The sequence below is a fragment of the Thalassophryne amazonica genome, chromosome 1 (genome assembly GCF_902500255.1).
Source record: "Thalassophryne amazonica chromosome 1, fThaAma1.1, whole genome shotgun sequence".
Taxonomy (NCBI): domain Eukaryota; kingdom Metazoa; phylum Chordata; class Actinopteri; order Batrachoidiformes; family Batrachoididae; genus Thalassophryne; species Thalassophryne amazonica.
This window is the reverse complement of record NC_047103.1, coordinates 154,913,672-154,930,976: the sequence shown is the minus strand read 5'-3', so window position 1 is coordinate 154,930,976 and position 17,305 is coordinate 154,913,672. Positions and strand designations below refer to the sequence as shown.

At 40.3% G+C, this 17,305-nt stretch overlaps 1 protein-coding gene across 11 annotated transcripts in view; it reads left to right on the top strand.

Annotated features, from left to right (window-relative positions):
• The window catches only part of dock9b (dedicator of cytokinesis 9b), a 144,543-nt gene that overhangs the window by 74,455 nt on the left and 52,783 nt on the right, over positions 1-17,305 (top strand). For all 11 annotated transcript variants that reach the window (XM_034176822.1, XM_034176790.1, XM_034176774.1 and 8 more), the window contains exons 10-32: positions 209-283; positions 388-528; positions 903-1,256; positions 4,189-4,271; positions 4,574-4,696; positions 4,774-4,853; positions 4,954-5,141; positions 6,797-6,862; positions 7,277-7,369; positions 7,795-7,906; positions 9,702-9,820; positions 10,304-10,390; positions 10,477-10,566; positions 10,687-10,802; positions 11,083-11,152; positions 13,421-13,546; positions 13,636-13,707; positions 13,805-13,951; positions 14,038-14,121; positions 15,917-16,028; positions 16,130-16,308; positions 16,431-16,538; positions 16,628-16,739. In XM_034176822.1, the coding sequence (XP_034032713.1) occupies positions 209-283; positions 388-528; positions 903-1,256; positions 4,189-4,271; positions 4,574-4,696; positions 4,774-4,853; positions 4,954-5,141; positions 6,797-6,862; positions 7,277-7,369; positions 7,795-7,906; positions 9,702-9,820; positions 10,304-10,390; positions 10,477-10,566; positions 10,687-10,802; positions 11,083-11,152; positions 13,421-13,546; positions 13,636-13,707; positions 13,805-13,951; positions 14,038-14,121; positions 15,917-16,028; positions 16,130-16,308; positions 16,431-16,538; positions 16,628-16,739 (2,737 nt within the window). The remainder of the gene's footprint in view (positions 1-208; positions 284-387; positions 529-902; positions 1,257-4,188; positions 4,272-4,573; positions 4,697-4,773; positions 4,854-4,953; positions 5,142-6,796; positions 6,863-7,276; positions 7,370-7,794; positions 7,907-9,701; positions 9,821-10,303; positions 10,391-10,476; positions 10,567-10,686; positions 10,803-11,082; positions 11,153-13,420; positions 13,547-13,635; positions 13,708-13,804; positions 13,952-14,037; positions 14,122-15,916; positions 16,029-16,129; positions 16,309-16,430; positions 16,539-16,627; positions 16,740-17,305) is intronic.

Here is a 17,305-nt window from a genome sequence, read left to right as displayed (position 1 = left end):
TGCCTTGTGACTCCAATGATCTCGTCCTTTGCCTTTACTCTTTGAGGGTAGCTCTGGGGTTGACCATCATCCACAAGTCAAGTTTCATGGAATTCGGCCAAAGGACTTGGAAGGAGTAGAGGAACAGACAGATAGACAAACATTCCTCCAAATTTTGTATAACTTCTTCAGAGATGGCAAATCACATTTTCTGTTTTATTTTTAACAGACCGTCAGAGATATTGAGTCCAAAATGCGGAGTGAAGCTCGTCTGAAACTGTTCACTTTGGACCCTGACACACAGGTGATCAATAATTCCTGACCAGAAGCTACATGATTACATACGTTTGTCCTCTTAATGACTTACTTCAGGACTTCACCACAAAATAACAGCTCATCTGCCCACAGAAACTGGATTTCTCTGGCATTGAGCCAGACGTGCGGCAGTTTGAAGAGAAGTTTGGGAAGAGAATCCTGGTCAGCTGCCACAATCTGTCATTCAACCTGCAGAGCTGCGTCACAGAAAATGAAGAAGGGCCGACAACTAATGTATGCCATATTCTGTAAAAACACAAAACACTTACGGCATAAGGCCAGGAAATGATCTCTTGCAAATGTGCATGAGGTTTAAATTGGTTAATAAGATCAGACAGTTCAGATGGCCTTCTTGGCTGGCTTCTGTCAAAAATGGTGTTGCTGCTTCCATGGCAACCAGCTTGGGTCTCCCAACATGCATTGGCACCAGTCTGAGGTTGGTTTTCTGCAATTTAGATCCACATTTCTATCGCAATAGAAGGACTTCAGCAATGCTAAGGTGGAAAAGAACAATAAATGATGCAACTTTGGTATTGTTTAAATTCTTTTATGCCTTTTGTCCCTCTCATTGTCAGTCTTTCAGTCTTTACCTTTCTGTTTAACTCCAGGTTGAGCCATTTTATGTGGTCCTGTCACTTTTTGACATCCAGAACAGTCGAAAGATCTCAGCAGATTTCCATGTTGATCTCAACCACCCTTTGGTCCGACAAATGACCTCCAGCTCATGTTCCACAAGCAGCCCAGACATGCATATCAATGGCAGCAGTGGTGAACATCCTCTGGGGGCTTGCAGGTTGGCCAGTGGTCTCCTAGAGGGGGCCCTCCAGTACCCCAGACAAGGGGTGTTCTCAGTCACGTGCCCCCATCCAGAGATCTTCTTGGTTGCCAGGATTGAGAAGGTCCTGCAAGGCGGAATTACTCATTGCACTGAACCCTACATGAAGAGCTCAGACTCTGCAAAGGTACATACATGGCTTCCACTTTGGAAATACTTAATGGCATGATGAAATGTCAGGATTATCAGCATGTTTCCACTAAACAAACAGTAAATGCACCACTCTTAAGGCATAATCATAATTTGAACAGTTCCCTTTGGAGCACAGTACATTTTGGACAATTAAATGGACTCTGCAGTGAGTGCATAAGGACCTATTCAAAATACAACCCCTGGCAAAAATTATGGAATCACCGGCCTCTGAGGATGTTCATTCAGTTGTTTAATTTTGTAGAAAAAAAGCAGATCACAGACATGACACAAAACTAAAGTCATTTCAAATGGCAATTTTCTGGCTTTAAGAAACACTATAAGAAATCAGGAAAAAAAATTGTGGCAGTCAGTAACAGTCACTCTTTTAGACCAAGCAGAGGGAAAAAATATGGAATCACTCAATTCTGAGGAAAAAATTATAGAATCATGAAAAACAAAAGAACGCTCCAACACATCACTAGTATTTTGTTGCACCACCTCTGGCTTTTATAACAGCTTGCAGTCTCTGAGGCATGGACTTAATGAGTGACAAACAGTACTCTTCATCAATCTGGCTCCAACTTTCTCTGATTTCTGTTGCCAGATCAGCTTTGCAGGTTGGAGCCTTGTCATGGACCATTTTCTTCAACTTCCACCAAAGATTTTCAATTGGATTAAGATCCAGACTATTTGCAGGCCATGACATTGACCCTATGTGTCTTTTTGCAAGGAATGTTTTCACAGTTTTTGCTCTATGGCAAGATGCATTATCATCTTGAAAAATGATTTCATCATCCCCAAACATCCTTTCAATTGATGGGATAAGAAAAGTGTCCAAAATATCAACGTAAACTTGTGCATTTATTGATGATGTAATGACAGCCATCTCCCCAGTGCCTTTACCTGACATGCAGCCCCATATCATCAATGACTGTGGAAATTTACATGTTCTCTTCAGGCAGTCATCTTTATAAATCTCATTGGAACGGCACCAAACAAAAGTTCCAGCATCATCACCTTGCCCAATGCAAATTCGAGATTCATCACTGAATATGACTTTCATCCAGTCATCCACAGTCCACGATTGCTTTTCCTTAGCCCATTGTAACCTTGTTTTTTTCTGTTTAGGTGTTAATGATGGCTTTCGTTTAACTTTTCTGTATGTAAATCCCATTTCCTTTAGGCGGTTTCTTACAGTTCGGTCACAGACGTTGACTCCAGTTTCCTCCCATTCGTTCCTCATTTGTTTTGTTGTGCATTTTCGATTTTTGAGACATATTGCTTTAAGTTTTCTGTCTTGACGCTTTGATGTCTTCCTTGGTCTACCAGTATGTTTGCCTTTAACAACCTTCCCATGTTGTTTGTATTTGGTCCAGAGTTTAGACACAGCTGACTGTGAACAACCAACATCTTTTGCAACATTGCGTGATGATTTACCCTCTTTTAAGAGTTTGATAATCCTCTCCTTTGTTTCAATTGACATCTCTCGTGTTGGAGCCATGATTCATGTCAGTCCACTTGGTGCAACAGCTCTCCAAGGTGTGATCACTACTTTTTAGATGCAGACTAACGAGCAGATCTGATTTGATGCAGGTGTTAGTTTTGGGGATGAAAATTTACAGGGTGATTCCATAATTTTTTCCTCAGAATTGAGTGAGTCCATATTTTTTTCCCTCTGCTTGGTCTAAAAAAGTAACCGTTACTGACTGCCAAAATTTTTTTCATGATTTCTTATAGTGTTTCTTAAAGCCAGAAAGTTGCCATTTGAAATGACTTTAGTTTTGTGTCATGTCTGTGATCTGCTTTTTTTCTACAAAATTAAACAACTGAATGAACATCCTCCGAGGTCGGTGATTCCATAATTTTTGCCAGGTGTTGTATCTATAAAGGCCAGTTGTGTGTATGTGGGTGTGTGGATGTAGATGTCCGCCTGTCCAAATGATGACTGCCCTGTTGCTTAGCAACAGTAACTGCTGCAACAGATTAAAAAAAATAATTCTGGAGACAAGGATGGATCAGGGATTGTCCAAATACTTATGAACCTTTTAAATTAAGGCTTTTGTCCTTTCTTCCTTCCCTCCCTTCTGCACTGTCCAAATATTTGGCAAACATTTGCTCCTAAAATTATTGATCAGTCAAGAAATCTCACTCAGTTGTGCTGTTGATGCTTTTTATAGCTATAATAGGTCATAAATGTCAATACTGTTTTTAAGGCAGGAATTTAACTGAAGTTTTTAAGTTGAATCACCCTGATAATTTTTACAGTGTATTAAATCTCACACCTGGGCATTGCCTGGATACCCTGCTAGTCGTAGTTTAAATTAACTCTATGAGAGTTGATCAGCTTGACCATATACTATGATCGGGTTGATTTAACACTATTTGGAATGGAGCCATATGCTCTGAATGCAGTGTCAGTTTAACTCTGCAAAGTTAATTGTGGTCAAAGGTCAGCACACTGAATATCTGAATATCTGTCCTGAGCCACATAGAGTAGTTTCAAACAAGATTTGATGATGTATTACAGACTGCTTGATTGATCTGTCCAAGCTCCCGGTGTGTAGTGAGCGCCATGTATGGCAGCACCCTGACATCGGGGTGAATGTGAGGCATAATTGTAAAGCTCTTTGAGCGTCTGATGCAGATGGAAAAGCGCTATATAAATGCAGTCCATTTACCATTTAACAAGCTGCCGTAATGATGATGTGGGCTTATTTTTGTTTTAAACTCTTGAGCAAACTATTCAGACATTTTGAGCATTGATTGATTACTGGATTGGATGTATTTTCTGGAAAGTTCTGGAGTTGAATATGTAAAATGTTTTCCTCTCTAACTGTTTACCACGTTGTGGGTGTAAATAAGAGCAATTCTGTCAACTGCCTCAGTTCATTTCAGGTTAAGAGAAACTCTCCTTTTTTCCTGATTAGATGGCTCAGAAGGTGCTCAAGAATGCCAAGATGGCCTGCAGCAGACTTGGACAGTACAGGATGCCATTCGCCTGGTCTGCACGGTATGAACCGCCACTGTATCCTCAAATCAATCTGCCTTCACTGGGTGAGTCATGTTTGCTGACTTTTCCTGCAGTTCAAAGAGAATTTCACTACTCAAATCAAGGAGACTTCTACTTTTGTCCTGGAATAATACCACACAGCGGCTCAGATTTACAACACCTTTTTCAAACTCAGTAGGAACTCTTAATATGGAGGATTTTCAGCCTTTTGGGAGCTGCAGATGTATGAACCACTGGTGTAGAACTGAAACGTGTCTGTTCTCCAGTAGATTCAATGAATTTTTCATTGTGTGTCTCTGAAGGCCTGTGTTCAAAGACGCATCAGGAACTTTGGACAAAAGCGCTCGTTTCTCAGCTCTTTATAGACAGGACAGCAGCAAACTGTCAGATGAGGACATGTTCAAACTGCTTACTGACTTCAGAAAGTAAGTTCTCAGTTTTCCTTCTTCTCAACAGAATCTTACTTAAAAAAAAAAATCTGTCTAATGCATCTTCTCCACAGACCAGAGAAAATGGCAAAACTTCCAGTGCTCTTGGGGAACTTAGATGTGACTCTTGACAGCGTGGCCCCGGACGTATCCAGTAAAATGCCACACTATCGATGATCAATTTTCACAGTATATCTAAGCAGCAGGTTTTAACGATGAGAGATGTTCCTGTTTTTTTTTTTCCCTGCTGTCAGATTGTGTCACCTCGTCCTACATCCCTGTGAGGAACTTTGAAGGGAATGGGCCTGGCAGCGCTCTTCTGGAAGTGGAGGAGTTTGTACCCTGCATTGCCAAGTGTTCCCAACCCTTCACCATCTACAAAAACCACCTCTATATTTATCCAAAACACCTCAAATATGACAGCCAGAAATCCTTTGCTAAGGTACCAAAAGTTGCATAGAAACAGTAGCCATTAATTTTAAACCACAAGATGTGAGACTATCAGTGTATAGTCAGGCTAATTATCATGTGGGCAAAAGGACACGTAAATCGCAATGATTCTATATTTTTACCCTATGTGCCATAAGTACAAAAACTTTGTACAAAATAACTTTGAAACGGGTTACCAGATTTTCAGTAAACTTAGGTAGGAATAGTCTTTGGGCGAGTTTTCTCCATATGGTTAATGTTTGGAGGAGATCCTTTAAAGGTCAGGATTAAAGTTGTCAAAAACTGTCAACAAGTTGTCTTAAAACCACATTTTCCACGATATCAACAGAACAGAAGTACATCAGCTATTCCCAAACTAAAAATGGTCTGGGACCCACCCACACCTTTATTTTCAATTTTGACATTAGGGAGGTGGTGGCGTAACAGCTTGCACATTGCACTGGGACGCCAGCGGCTCCGGATCCTTCCCGATTGCAACCACGCTCCCGACTGGCACTCTGAACATCAGTGCTGGGGGGAGGAGACACACGTGCCGTGGGCCCTTCTGGAAATAAGTCTTATTTAACATGGGTTACCCACGTTAAATAAGAAAGTCTTCTTCTTCTTCCACAATTTTGACAGACACATGAGATTAAGATCAAGCATTTCCCTTCATACATTATACAAATAATGAATGTTTATGAGTTCAATGGTATGAATATTTCCTGAGGTGAAAGCTGGAATAATGAGTTGAATGGTTTGTTCCAGCTTTCACCAAATTAAATATTCGCTCCATTGAAAGAATGTAAAAACACTCATTATTTGTTTTATATAATGGATAAAATAGATCCTTGTCATTTGATATTTTATTAATTTATAAACAACAGAAAAGCGACTTATATTTTGGTGTTCCACTGCTGCTAAAGTCCAAATTGTGACGTGTAGTCCGGCGATGCTGTACACTGACTTCAGACTTCCATAAAAAAAGACTTTGTGTAGTTCCTCAGTCCAGCCAAAAATCACATCAGCTTTTCAGCTTTTCATGCATCCAGACGGTTTATAGCAGAGTGGATTTTTTGTGCACGCGGTGCACGCGTGCTCACACTAAAGGGACGCGGTTGTGTGCACATGCACTACCAAAAAAGGACTGTGTAGTTCCTCAGTACAGCAAAAAAAAAAAAAAAAAAAAGAAATCAGAGAAATTAGTCCAGCTTTTCATTCTAACTTACTGCTAACAGCCTCCAAACAGCTTACAGTGCAGTGGATTTGTTTTGTGTGTGCGTGTGCACATTGTGTGTGTGTGTGTGGGTGTTTGTACGCGCGTGTGTGTCGGTGTGTGTGTCTGTGTGTGTGTGTGCGTGTCCAGGTCCAGAGTGCAATGGTACCAAATGTATGGAACCAAATTTGCACTCTAAATGGAACCAAATCGCACTGTACATGCAATGCAACACAAATGGGACAAATAATCCATGTCATGTGACATACAAAGCACCAATCAAATGACAAGGATCTACTCAGCCATTATATAAAAGCACATAATATAAACTGCATGGCTTTAATGATGGTGATTATTACTGCAGTTTGTTTTCTGTTTGGACATACCAGTATGTTTTTCATCCTAACCTGCCTGTTCTTTTTTTGTATATAAATGTATAACTTGTCATTTAGGCGAGGAATATTGCAGTTTGCATTGAATTCAAGGACTCTGATGAGGATGATGCTCAACCACTGAAGGTTCATTTTATTTTACCTTTACTATGCTGACCAAACATGTTCGCATTTAGTTATTTTCATAACCTGCACTGCCAAAGAATGTTCACAAAGATTCTCAGTCCTGCAGGCAATAGGATATCAAGAAATATTAAGTTCAGGATGACTGGATTTCTTATTATTTTTGGCTGGAATTCCCTCCCAGTCAGGGGAAGTGAGGAATCCTCTTGCACGATTGACAAAACCTCTTCAGCAATAACAGAAAGTCCAGTTGCCCCAAACTTAAGACTTGTTAATGTTCTTCCAGGAAGACTCGAATTGTACAAAATTTCACTCCATTGCCAATAGTTTTTCTGATTAATCACATAGAGATGATTATTCCACTTAGAATTTGCTGACACATTTCATACCAGGTATCCTATTCTGGATCTATTTCAGTGCATCTTCGGTCGTCCAGGAGGTCCTCTCTTTTGGAAACAGGCGTATGCAGCTGTCCTGCACCACCAACAGAACCCAGAGTTCTACGATGAGGTATATTGATTTCATGATTCATTTAAATACTTCAAGAGGTACCTGGTGCCTTTGAAAAGTTCTTGGCTCAGTTTCCTGGCTGATATAAAGAAAACTGGCTGTAAACGTGATTTCGCATGCCACTATTTTGACTTCCACATTGTTAGCTAATTTGTTATGAGATTTGCTGTCACAATGGAATTTAAAAAGCACAATTTTTAAAATTGTTGCTTGAACAGGCTTGATGTTTTGTTTCTTTTTAATTTGATGTCATAAAACAAAACCATAAATGTTAAATGTGTACATCATAATGTAACATCAATGGCAAAAAGTCAGGATTTTTTCTTTTCTAGTGCTGAAAAGAAATGTTCAGCAGGCATTTTTTTTCCTTCCTGTATTTTTATTTTAGAGAACAAAATGCAGGAATGTGTGTTTGTTGTTTTCAGATAAAGATTGAGCTACCTACCCAGCTGCATGAGAAACATCACCTTCTGTTCACCTTCTATCATGTGAGCTGTGAAAGCAACAGCAAGAAAAAAGACCTGGTGGAGGCTCCAGGTAGGCTGCAGTCCTCAACCAGCCATTCGTATGAAAACGATATCATCCATCCAGCCATTTTCTACAGCCACTTATTCCAATTAAAGGTCACGGCGGTGAGGGGCTGGAGCCTATCCCCGCAGTCATAGGGTGTGAGGCAGAGCACACACTGGACAGGATGGCAGTCTGTCGCATATAGACAGACAAACACATTCACATGCACACCTATGGTTAGTTAAAAGTTTCCAATCCATCTAACCTGCATGTCTTTGGATGTGGGAGGACCCCAGAGCACCTGAAGGGAACCCACGCTGACACAAGGAGAACATGCAAACTCCACACAGAAAGGGCGGGAAATGACCCCATGACCTTCTTGCTGCGAGGCATCCGTTCTAACCACTAAGTCACCGTGCTGCCCACGATGATGTCATGCAAATGACAAACATCCACAGATATTTAAAGTATTTTACAAAAAAAATTTCAGAAAAGGTCATTTTCATACTCCTGATGTATGTTATACAAAACAATTCTATTAAAATAATGTAGTTCACAAAGGTACATCCTCCTGATCTAAACAAACCCAACTTTTAAAAATGTCATTATTTGATCTCAAAATACAATGTGAGTATTCCCAAAAATAAATATAACACAATGCTAAAATACCCTTGGCCATGTGAACCTAAATATAGGAAACAGAATGTGACCTTTTGACCCCTTAAAATGGGTTAGTGTTAGCCATCTTTGAACTTGTCCAAGGTCTGTGTCCCAAGAATGTTCCCTGTGAATTTGAAGACTCTAGCAGTCTTCCCAATGTCACCAAGTGCTTGCTCACAGGGGGTCGTTTTGACCGTTGGGGTTTTTCCGTAATTATTGTATGGCTTTGCCTTACAATATAAAGCGCCTTGGGGCAACTGTTTGTTGTGATTTGGCGCTATATAAATAAAATTGATTTGATTTGATTTAATAGGACTGGACTTAAGCTGAGCACAGACAGATGGACACGCATGCAAATTCTTTGCAGTACCTGATGGCCATATTTTGGCCTGCAGAGGAAACTCAACCACTGTATTTGCCCGTCAGAGGGCTTAGGGCCAAGCATGACCCCTTTTTTTTAAGAAATTTAGTTAAACACCCACCTGAAATTTTATTAAATTACATGAAATACATGTAATGAGTGACAAAAGGACAAAAATAAAAAAATAAAAATGGACAGGTAAGGTAGTTGTGATATATTTTATTGTATTATTTGTGATGCAATTTGACTTTTTATGGAAACTGGCATTCTGATGTAATTGATATTGGCCATGCTTGTGCATCGGCCCACCCCCTCTTCAAGCAGAATACATACATACATACATATATATATACTCGTGTGTGTGTGTGTGTGTGTGTGTGTGTGTGTATACAAACTTAAAAAAAATTAATCAGGAAAATTTTAGGCCACAACATATATTTTATTCACAAGTTTTAAACTCAACATGGTGTATCCAAAATGGCCACCATAAAGACTGTTTTCCATTACAACACCCCTACAGTGTATCATAGCAACAAACAATAGAATTAGTAATTCTGCTTTATGCTGCGTGAGAGATTGAGAGATGGCGCCCTTGAAGTCAATAACTGAATCCATTCATGTTTCTTGGTTTTCATTTTATTTTGTTTTTCATTTCCATTCATGTCTTTGTTGGTTTCTTGGGTTTCATAAAACTGTTGAAGTGATTGTGTCACATTAAAATTTTCAATCAGTTTTGTAGTCATTTGTGTAGCTGCAGAGACATGAAAACTGTTTGTGCCGTGTTGGTGTTTTTACCCACAGTGGGGTCGGCGTGGCTGCCTCTGCTCAGAGACGGCAGAGTCATCGTGAGCGAACAGCAGCTGCCCGTGGCTGCCAATCAGCCTGCAGGATACCTCAGCTCCCAGGACAGCATCACCAAGGTAAAAACCAACCAACCAACCAAACAAACAAACATCTGATTCAGTGGATGAAGTTCACAGGGGATGAAGCTCACTGACTGGTTGATTTTAATTCAGGTGTAAAATGTTCCTGTAATCCTGTGATATTTCCTTTGTGTTATTTCTGTGATGCTTAATGGCTCAATATCATCTTGGTCATAATTGATCTGTCTGTCTGTCTAACAGTGGTTGAGTTTCCTCTGCAATTATTACAGTAATAGTGAAGCTTTTTGAACGATTTTACCTGCTCTTGTCGTTGTTATTAGTGAAGTGATTATCTGACTAAAAATCTGCAAAATCTTATATCCACAGGAAGAAGCATTAGTTACATTACTACCATTTATTACCATAGTGGTTGATTTAGCTGTACAGTCTTACCTGTTATTGTAATAATTATTACAACAGTGAGTTATTTGCATAGCAACAACGCACTGCAACCACACATTTTCCACTTGTTTTTCCCAGTACGCTGGCTCGGAGATCAAATGGGTTGATGGAGGGAAACCCCTGTTTAAAGTCTCTACACATCTTGTTTCTACAATTTACACTCAGGTATTACGCCGTCTTACCTGCTCGCCTGTCGGTGTTTGGATAAACGAAACTCAAATATGCGCTGAACTTTGATCTGCTTCCTTCAGGATCAGCACTTGCACAACTTCTTCCATCACTGTCAGAATATGGAGATGTCAGAACAGGCCTCAGAAGGGGAGCTGGTTAAATACCTGAAGGTTTGTAATCCGCCAAAGGAAACATAACACACCCTCAAGTACAATTTAGTCATCGAGGGCCCAATAGAATAAGATCATTCATTCCTGCATTTTATTGCTGCTTCCTTCCTTCCTTGTCAGAGTCTCCATGCGATGGAGGGTCACGTCATGGTCAACTATCTGCCCACCATGCTCAACCAGTTGTTCAGTGTCCTAACCAGAGCCACACATGAGGACGTGGCCGTCAATGTAACCAGGCATGAAGCACGCACACATGAACATGCTGCTTTAACTCTGTGACATGTCAGCATTCATTATCGGATAGACTAGTGTGCAAATACAGAAATATAACATAATGGCACATTATACTGGGCGTCACTGTTAGTGTGTTAATGTGCCGTAGCGGGTAAATGAGGGATCACAGCCTTAAAGTGAAATCCAGATTTAGATTTCTGGGTAAAGTCCTTCCACTGCTCACTTTCCACTGTCTTTTCTCGTCTTTGTTTTTAATGCTTTGTTGTTTGGCTTTCCCTGCAGGGTGATGGTTCACGTGGTTGCACAATGTCACGAAGAGGGTCTTGAGCATTACTTGAGATCTTACATCAAGGTGAAAATTCATTCTGCAGACCTACACTGCATGCACACATATTTGGATGCTGCTGCGTTTTTATAGACATGTTGATCATATAAAAAAATCAATAACTCCAAAAAGCACGTGTTTCAGTAGAATTTCATACTGCTTTGCTCACATTGGTGTAGAAAAATGAATGCTTGCTTACCAGTGTTTTTTTTTTTTTTCAGGGAACCAAATTTAATTGAATACAGGTCTAGCGGCAGTATAGGATGTGTTGCAGTGCCTCCTGTAGGCCATAAAACATCACTTGGAAGACTGATTTTCCAAGTCTTGTAAAACAGAAACATTTATGCAGTAAATCACTGAATATGTACAGTATTAACAAATACTGTATATAAAAATTTTTTTATCTTTCTCTTGAAAAATAGAACAGAGTTCAAAGAGGTTACACCTCTAACCCTCCCCTTTTGACACACATTAAGCCACAAATTACATTTTAATGCTGAGTCCACTTGAGTTGACCACCATTGTTCAAAACAGCACTGTAAAAACAACAACAAAAAAATCTGTTAAATTAACAGTGAAATTCTGTGAAATCACAACATAAAGAAATTGTAGAAAGAAAAACAATGGAGTGGTGTTTAATTTACAGCAATAATGTGTAAAATGTGGAACCAAACTGAAGTGTAAATTTAACAGTACAAATATGTTAAAATAATCATATACCATTGTATATTTTACAGATGACTGTAGTTTAAACACAGAAAAACCATAATACCAAAAACTGTCCAATACAGTGAGATTTTACAGATGAGAATGTTCACAAATACAGTAAAATACTGACAATTAAAGGTTTGAAAAAAGAGGTGATGCGTCTGTTTAAACTACATTTTAAGGGTAATTAAACATAAGGTGAGCAGTTTGCAGAGATTTTATCTTCTAAATAGACAATAAATTTACAACAGGTTTACACTATAAAATTGACATGTTTTATGTAAAACCATTTACATATTCTCTGTAATTTTTACAAAATTATCCTGGTAACCACAGCTGCCAGAATTTTTCCGTAAAAGCAAGGGAATTTTTTTACAGTGTGTTTTCTACCAAACTCTGATCAATATATTGTTCTAGACCAAAGAATGGATGGACAGCTTGCTCACCACCTTTAAACCTGATCATTCATCTTTGTCTCTGATTGCTGACTTGTGATCCTGATCTTTGACTTTTGATTGCTTTGATCCTGTAATCAGGTTTAAATGAATCAGAATCAAGTTCAAGATCTACCCTTTGATCCTGACCGCTGTGTTCTGATTCTGACTGCAGATCCTGTAATTTGCAAAATATGGTGAAATTTACAGGCAGAATAATAGAAAAAATACACAAACAAACAAAAGAAAACACCCCCCCCCCCCCCCCTTCCCTCAACACAGTGAGGATAAAGGCTGCTCTCCTTTAGGTGGTGCTGTTGTTCTTTTGGTCTTTCTAAATCGCCCCTGTTTCTCAAGTTTAACAGGTTCCGGTTTCTTTCTCTGCTGTTTGATGAGAAAACTATCAGTTTGTTTCATGCTAGCATTCCAGACCAATCACCATTATAATAACAGAAAACATAAAAATGCTTAGTAGATGCCAGAGTGGTGCACATGCTTGCTATGGAAACTTGCTATGGGGGCATTATAGAACCTGATCAGTCACAGAAAGTGAGAACTGATGCCCATACATAGGACTTTGAATGGCAAATGTCAGTTTTAATGTCAGTTTTCTGGTGGGACTACTGAAATTCTTGGGGTGGGGGGCATCAAGCCCTATCTTGGAGCCGCCAATGTGCAGCCTTCCTACAAATGAAAAAGATCACTTATAAAAAGTAAATAAATAAATATATATATATATATATATATATATATATATATATATATATATATATATATATATATATATATATATATATATATATATATATAAAATAAAAGACTACATCAGAATAAAAATCACCAAAATTAGGAATCAATATTTTGAAGTCAAGACTTGATCATAAATTCCGAACACATCAGTGGCATTATGGTGCTGTCAGATTGCGGTTGGTGGTGGTAGTTTGAGAGTGTGTGTGCTGACCTACAGGCCATGCTGTGGCTCATCCAGGATCTCCACTAAACTGACACCATATCAGATATTCTTCATGGATCAAAGTCACAAAATATGCAAATTGTTACAAATATGACCCCTTTTGAGTTATTCTACTGCACAATTAAGATGACTGGGTTGTGAAACTAAACCCATGTGGAGGTGCCGACTTTGTGTTTTCAGTTTGTGCTGAAGCCAGAGCCTTATTCCTCCATCAACGTCAAGACAGTCCATGAGGAGCTGGCTAAAACCATGACAGCCATACTCAGACCATCCACGGACTTCCTAACGAGCAACAAGCTGCTGAAGGTGACCTGCATTTCACATTATTCTTCTGAACTTGTACTTCCATTCCACCACGTTTTGTTTCACTTTGAATTTTCCTTGTGTTTTTGCAGCACTCTTGGTTCTTCTTTGAAGCTTTGGTGAAATCAGTGGCTCATTATCTCATAGAGAGCGGAAAGATCAGGGTACTGTTCCATTTGCTTTGGTCTTCCTACCTCCTGCTCCTCGCTCCCCAACAAGTTAAAACCTCCTTTGTGTTGTTGTTGTTGTTGTTGTGTACAGCTGTCGAGGAGCCAGCGGTTTTCAGCATCTTTCTACAATGCGGTGGAGACGCTGGTCACCATGTTGATGCCACATATCACCCAGAAATACAAGGACAACCTCGACGCGGCGCGCAACGCCAACCACAGCTTAGCAGTTTTCATCAAGGTTTGCAATCTTACTGTTTAAAAAGACAAAAAAAGTCACCTGTTTTGTTTGATTGTTTTGTATATTTGTCCCCTTTTTGGTCTCAGCGATGCTTCACCTTCATGGACAGAGGCTTTGTCTTCAAGCAGATCAACAACTACATGAATTGTTTTTTACCTGGAGACCCAAAGGTTAGCCCACTTTTCTGTTTCAGACATTTCTACTTAAAAAAATGATTTGTAAATTTTAGCCCAATTCGGATGGATAGACAGAATTTTAGGAGTTTGAGGATTTTGAAGATAAATCTCCATTATTAATCTCCATTGTACATTAGCAGTACAGAAACTGCGCTGACTCCTAAGACTATTACTGGGTTCACATTGACTGGTATAAGAGGGAAAACTAGGTAACAATGCCCACGGCCATGAAGACAGTAAGAGCTACAGAAATGTGACATTTGACCTTGACCTTCACCCAAATGGTTGACCTCTGGCTGACATTGTCAGGGCACTTCTGGAATCCTCCTAACTCTGTTTCACATTTGGTCCAAATTGGGTTGAAAATCAAATTCCTTCACTTTTGCCACAATGTATTCTTTCAATGCAATTTTGGGGTGAGCCTTCACTGACATATCAAATTTGGTAGAAAAATCAACAAAAGGGCCTGGGAGGCATAGGTCAACAAACAGACAGGCAGACAGGGTCACTCTTTGAAACTACATGTGCGTTGTCCCAGTTCACCCAGCTGTAAATGAGTGCTAACCTTGGCTGGTAACGTATCCTACGTTGGACTGCTGTCCCATCCAAAGGGAGTCATACACTGTCATCTGCTTTATATTACCGAATCCGGGGATAAACACCGGCACCACTGGGCTTTAGGACTCATACTGTTGAAGACTTACTTCTACTCCCACCTAAATTGCATACACTTATGTTGCATTCACACTCTGATGATTAGCCCGACGTTTGCCGACAGAGAGCTCTGAACAGCTCTGAAGTCAACATCAGTCGGGGAAAGCAGATGTTTGTCTTGGTCCCAGAAACATTTGCAGCAACAACATCAGCATGCTTAAAATCTTTGACATTCTTGCTACAATGCTAGCAAGGACTGAGCTCCGCTACCACTCCGTCATCTCTGCCAGTACACTGTTATTGCTCCATTCAACTCTACTAGCCAATGTCAGAGGTTTGACTGGACACGCCACCTCCTCTGGATCCCTTGAGGATGAAGAAATATGAAGAAATGTCAAAGAACACTTGAACCTGTCTTGATGACGCATCAGTAGCAACTGACGCAGTCGCAGATGTTGAGTTTATATAGGCTATATCACTTGAAGTTTCAAATGTTGAGGGAACAATCAGCTCCTGCAAGGTACGTTACTGCTCTGGGGAGTGCGCTACCACTGCGCCTGCCCGGCGAAAGTTGAACTACGCCGTATCGTAAGCCAGAGCACTGTCACCAAATGTCAAGCTCCACCAGTAGAATGTTGTCCTTCACTGATCTACATTGACCTGTGTTGACGAAAGGAAATTTGGACCCTTGGACTGAGCCTTCTCTGGCATTTCATAGAGATTTTTGAGAATCTGCTACATCAGCCAACGTCAGCTGCAAGCCATTAAGTAAAGGACTAATATTTGTGAACGCAGGTGTCATTTATTTTATACTAACCGATAGAAATCCTTTCAAAATGTGAGGAAAATAAGATTTGCATCAACGATACACAGTCTTTGTTCCAGCAACATTTAAAGTCTGCTGAAATATGGGGAGCTGGGTCTTCTTTTGTTGGTATGTGATTCCCAAGTATGTTGCTGCCATCACAGTTCTCATTCATTTCCTCTGAAACTAATTTCTCAAGTATTTATCTTCCAAGCTGAGTGAAGAACTCAGAGGCCTGATTGCTAATGATCTTGTCATATGTCATAGGGTTATGAAAAGTGAACTTACAGTAGGATGAAAAAAAACTTTTTTCTTGGGGTTTCCTTCCAGACGTTGTATGAGTTCAAGTTTGAGTTCCTGCGGGTTGTTTGCAACCATGAGCACTATGTCCCTCTGAACCTGCCCATGCCCTTTGGAAAGGGTAGATTTCAACGGTTTCAAGGTAGGTGAATCATCCATCTTCTTAAAGAGTGTGTACTGTACATTTAAAATGTTTCCTGTCTTATTCTCTGTAATTGACATTCTCAATGACACCTCCTTTAGATCTTCAGCTGGACTATTCTCTGACAGATGACTTCTGTCAAAACCACTTCCTAGTTGGGTTTCTGCTCAGGGAGGTGAGCGGGGCTCTGCAGGAAATCAGAGAGATCCGTCAGATCGCCATCCAGGTGCTCAAGGGCCTTATGGTCAAACACACCTTTGACGATCGCTATGCTGCAAAAGTGAGTCTCTGTGGAGTGAATGGTGGAAAGAATAAGTGTGCATGACCCCCAGACTTTGGGTAAACTCTGAGTATATATGAATTTTATGACAGTATGACTCATAAGCACATATATAATTCCAGAGCCAGCAGGCCAGACTTGCTACCCTCTACCTCCCCCTGTTTGGCCTCCTCCAGGAGAACGTCCACAGACTCGACATCAAGGAGTCAGCATCCGTTAGTCAAAACAATGTAAGCCTGACACCTAGTGGTTCAACCGGGGTACTGCTAGGATTTGTTTGTGGAAAAGTCCAAGGCTTACTGTTGCTTTTTGTCACCAGAGCGCTAAGGAGGACTCTCTGGTTCCTAACTCCATGATGACTCCACAGAAGCCAGGCAGCTGTATAGAAAACGCTCTCCACAAAGACGTGTTTGGAGTCATATCTGGAACAGGTGAATCCTTGTTTTGTGCCAAGTGTAAAGTCAAAGCTAACACAGCTGGAATTGTCTCATTTGTCCACTTAGAGGCAGCCAACAGTGGCAGAAAGAAGCATGATTATTTAATAGTGGGGTTGACAGAATTTGGAGTAAATGTGCAAAGATGCATTTATAATAAATTTCACACATACACTATATAATGATGGCAGGCCCGGTGCCAGAAAAAAAATATTAAGGGGGCGATGAGTTTATCACAGGGGGCGGGGTCCTCCAAAAAAAGTGTGCACCAGAGGGTACCTGCCTCTGAGCGTGCATAATGAATTGGGTGCGCTCCTAGAAAGCGCGTGTATTTAGGCTACACCGTTGTAAGAGACTGACTAAGAGTAAAGAGTGATGACAGTATTTTTTGAATTATTATTTGAACGTATAGACCCTCGGTCAAGTGATCTCCTGCATACCACAAAACCAAACCAACAACTGATCTGAGAAACGACATGAGACAGTAGATTAACCCCAAATACAGCCCTCCATTACAAGTGCAAACACAGCGCAGTTGGGCATGACAGTCACACAACGGGTCA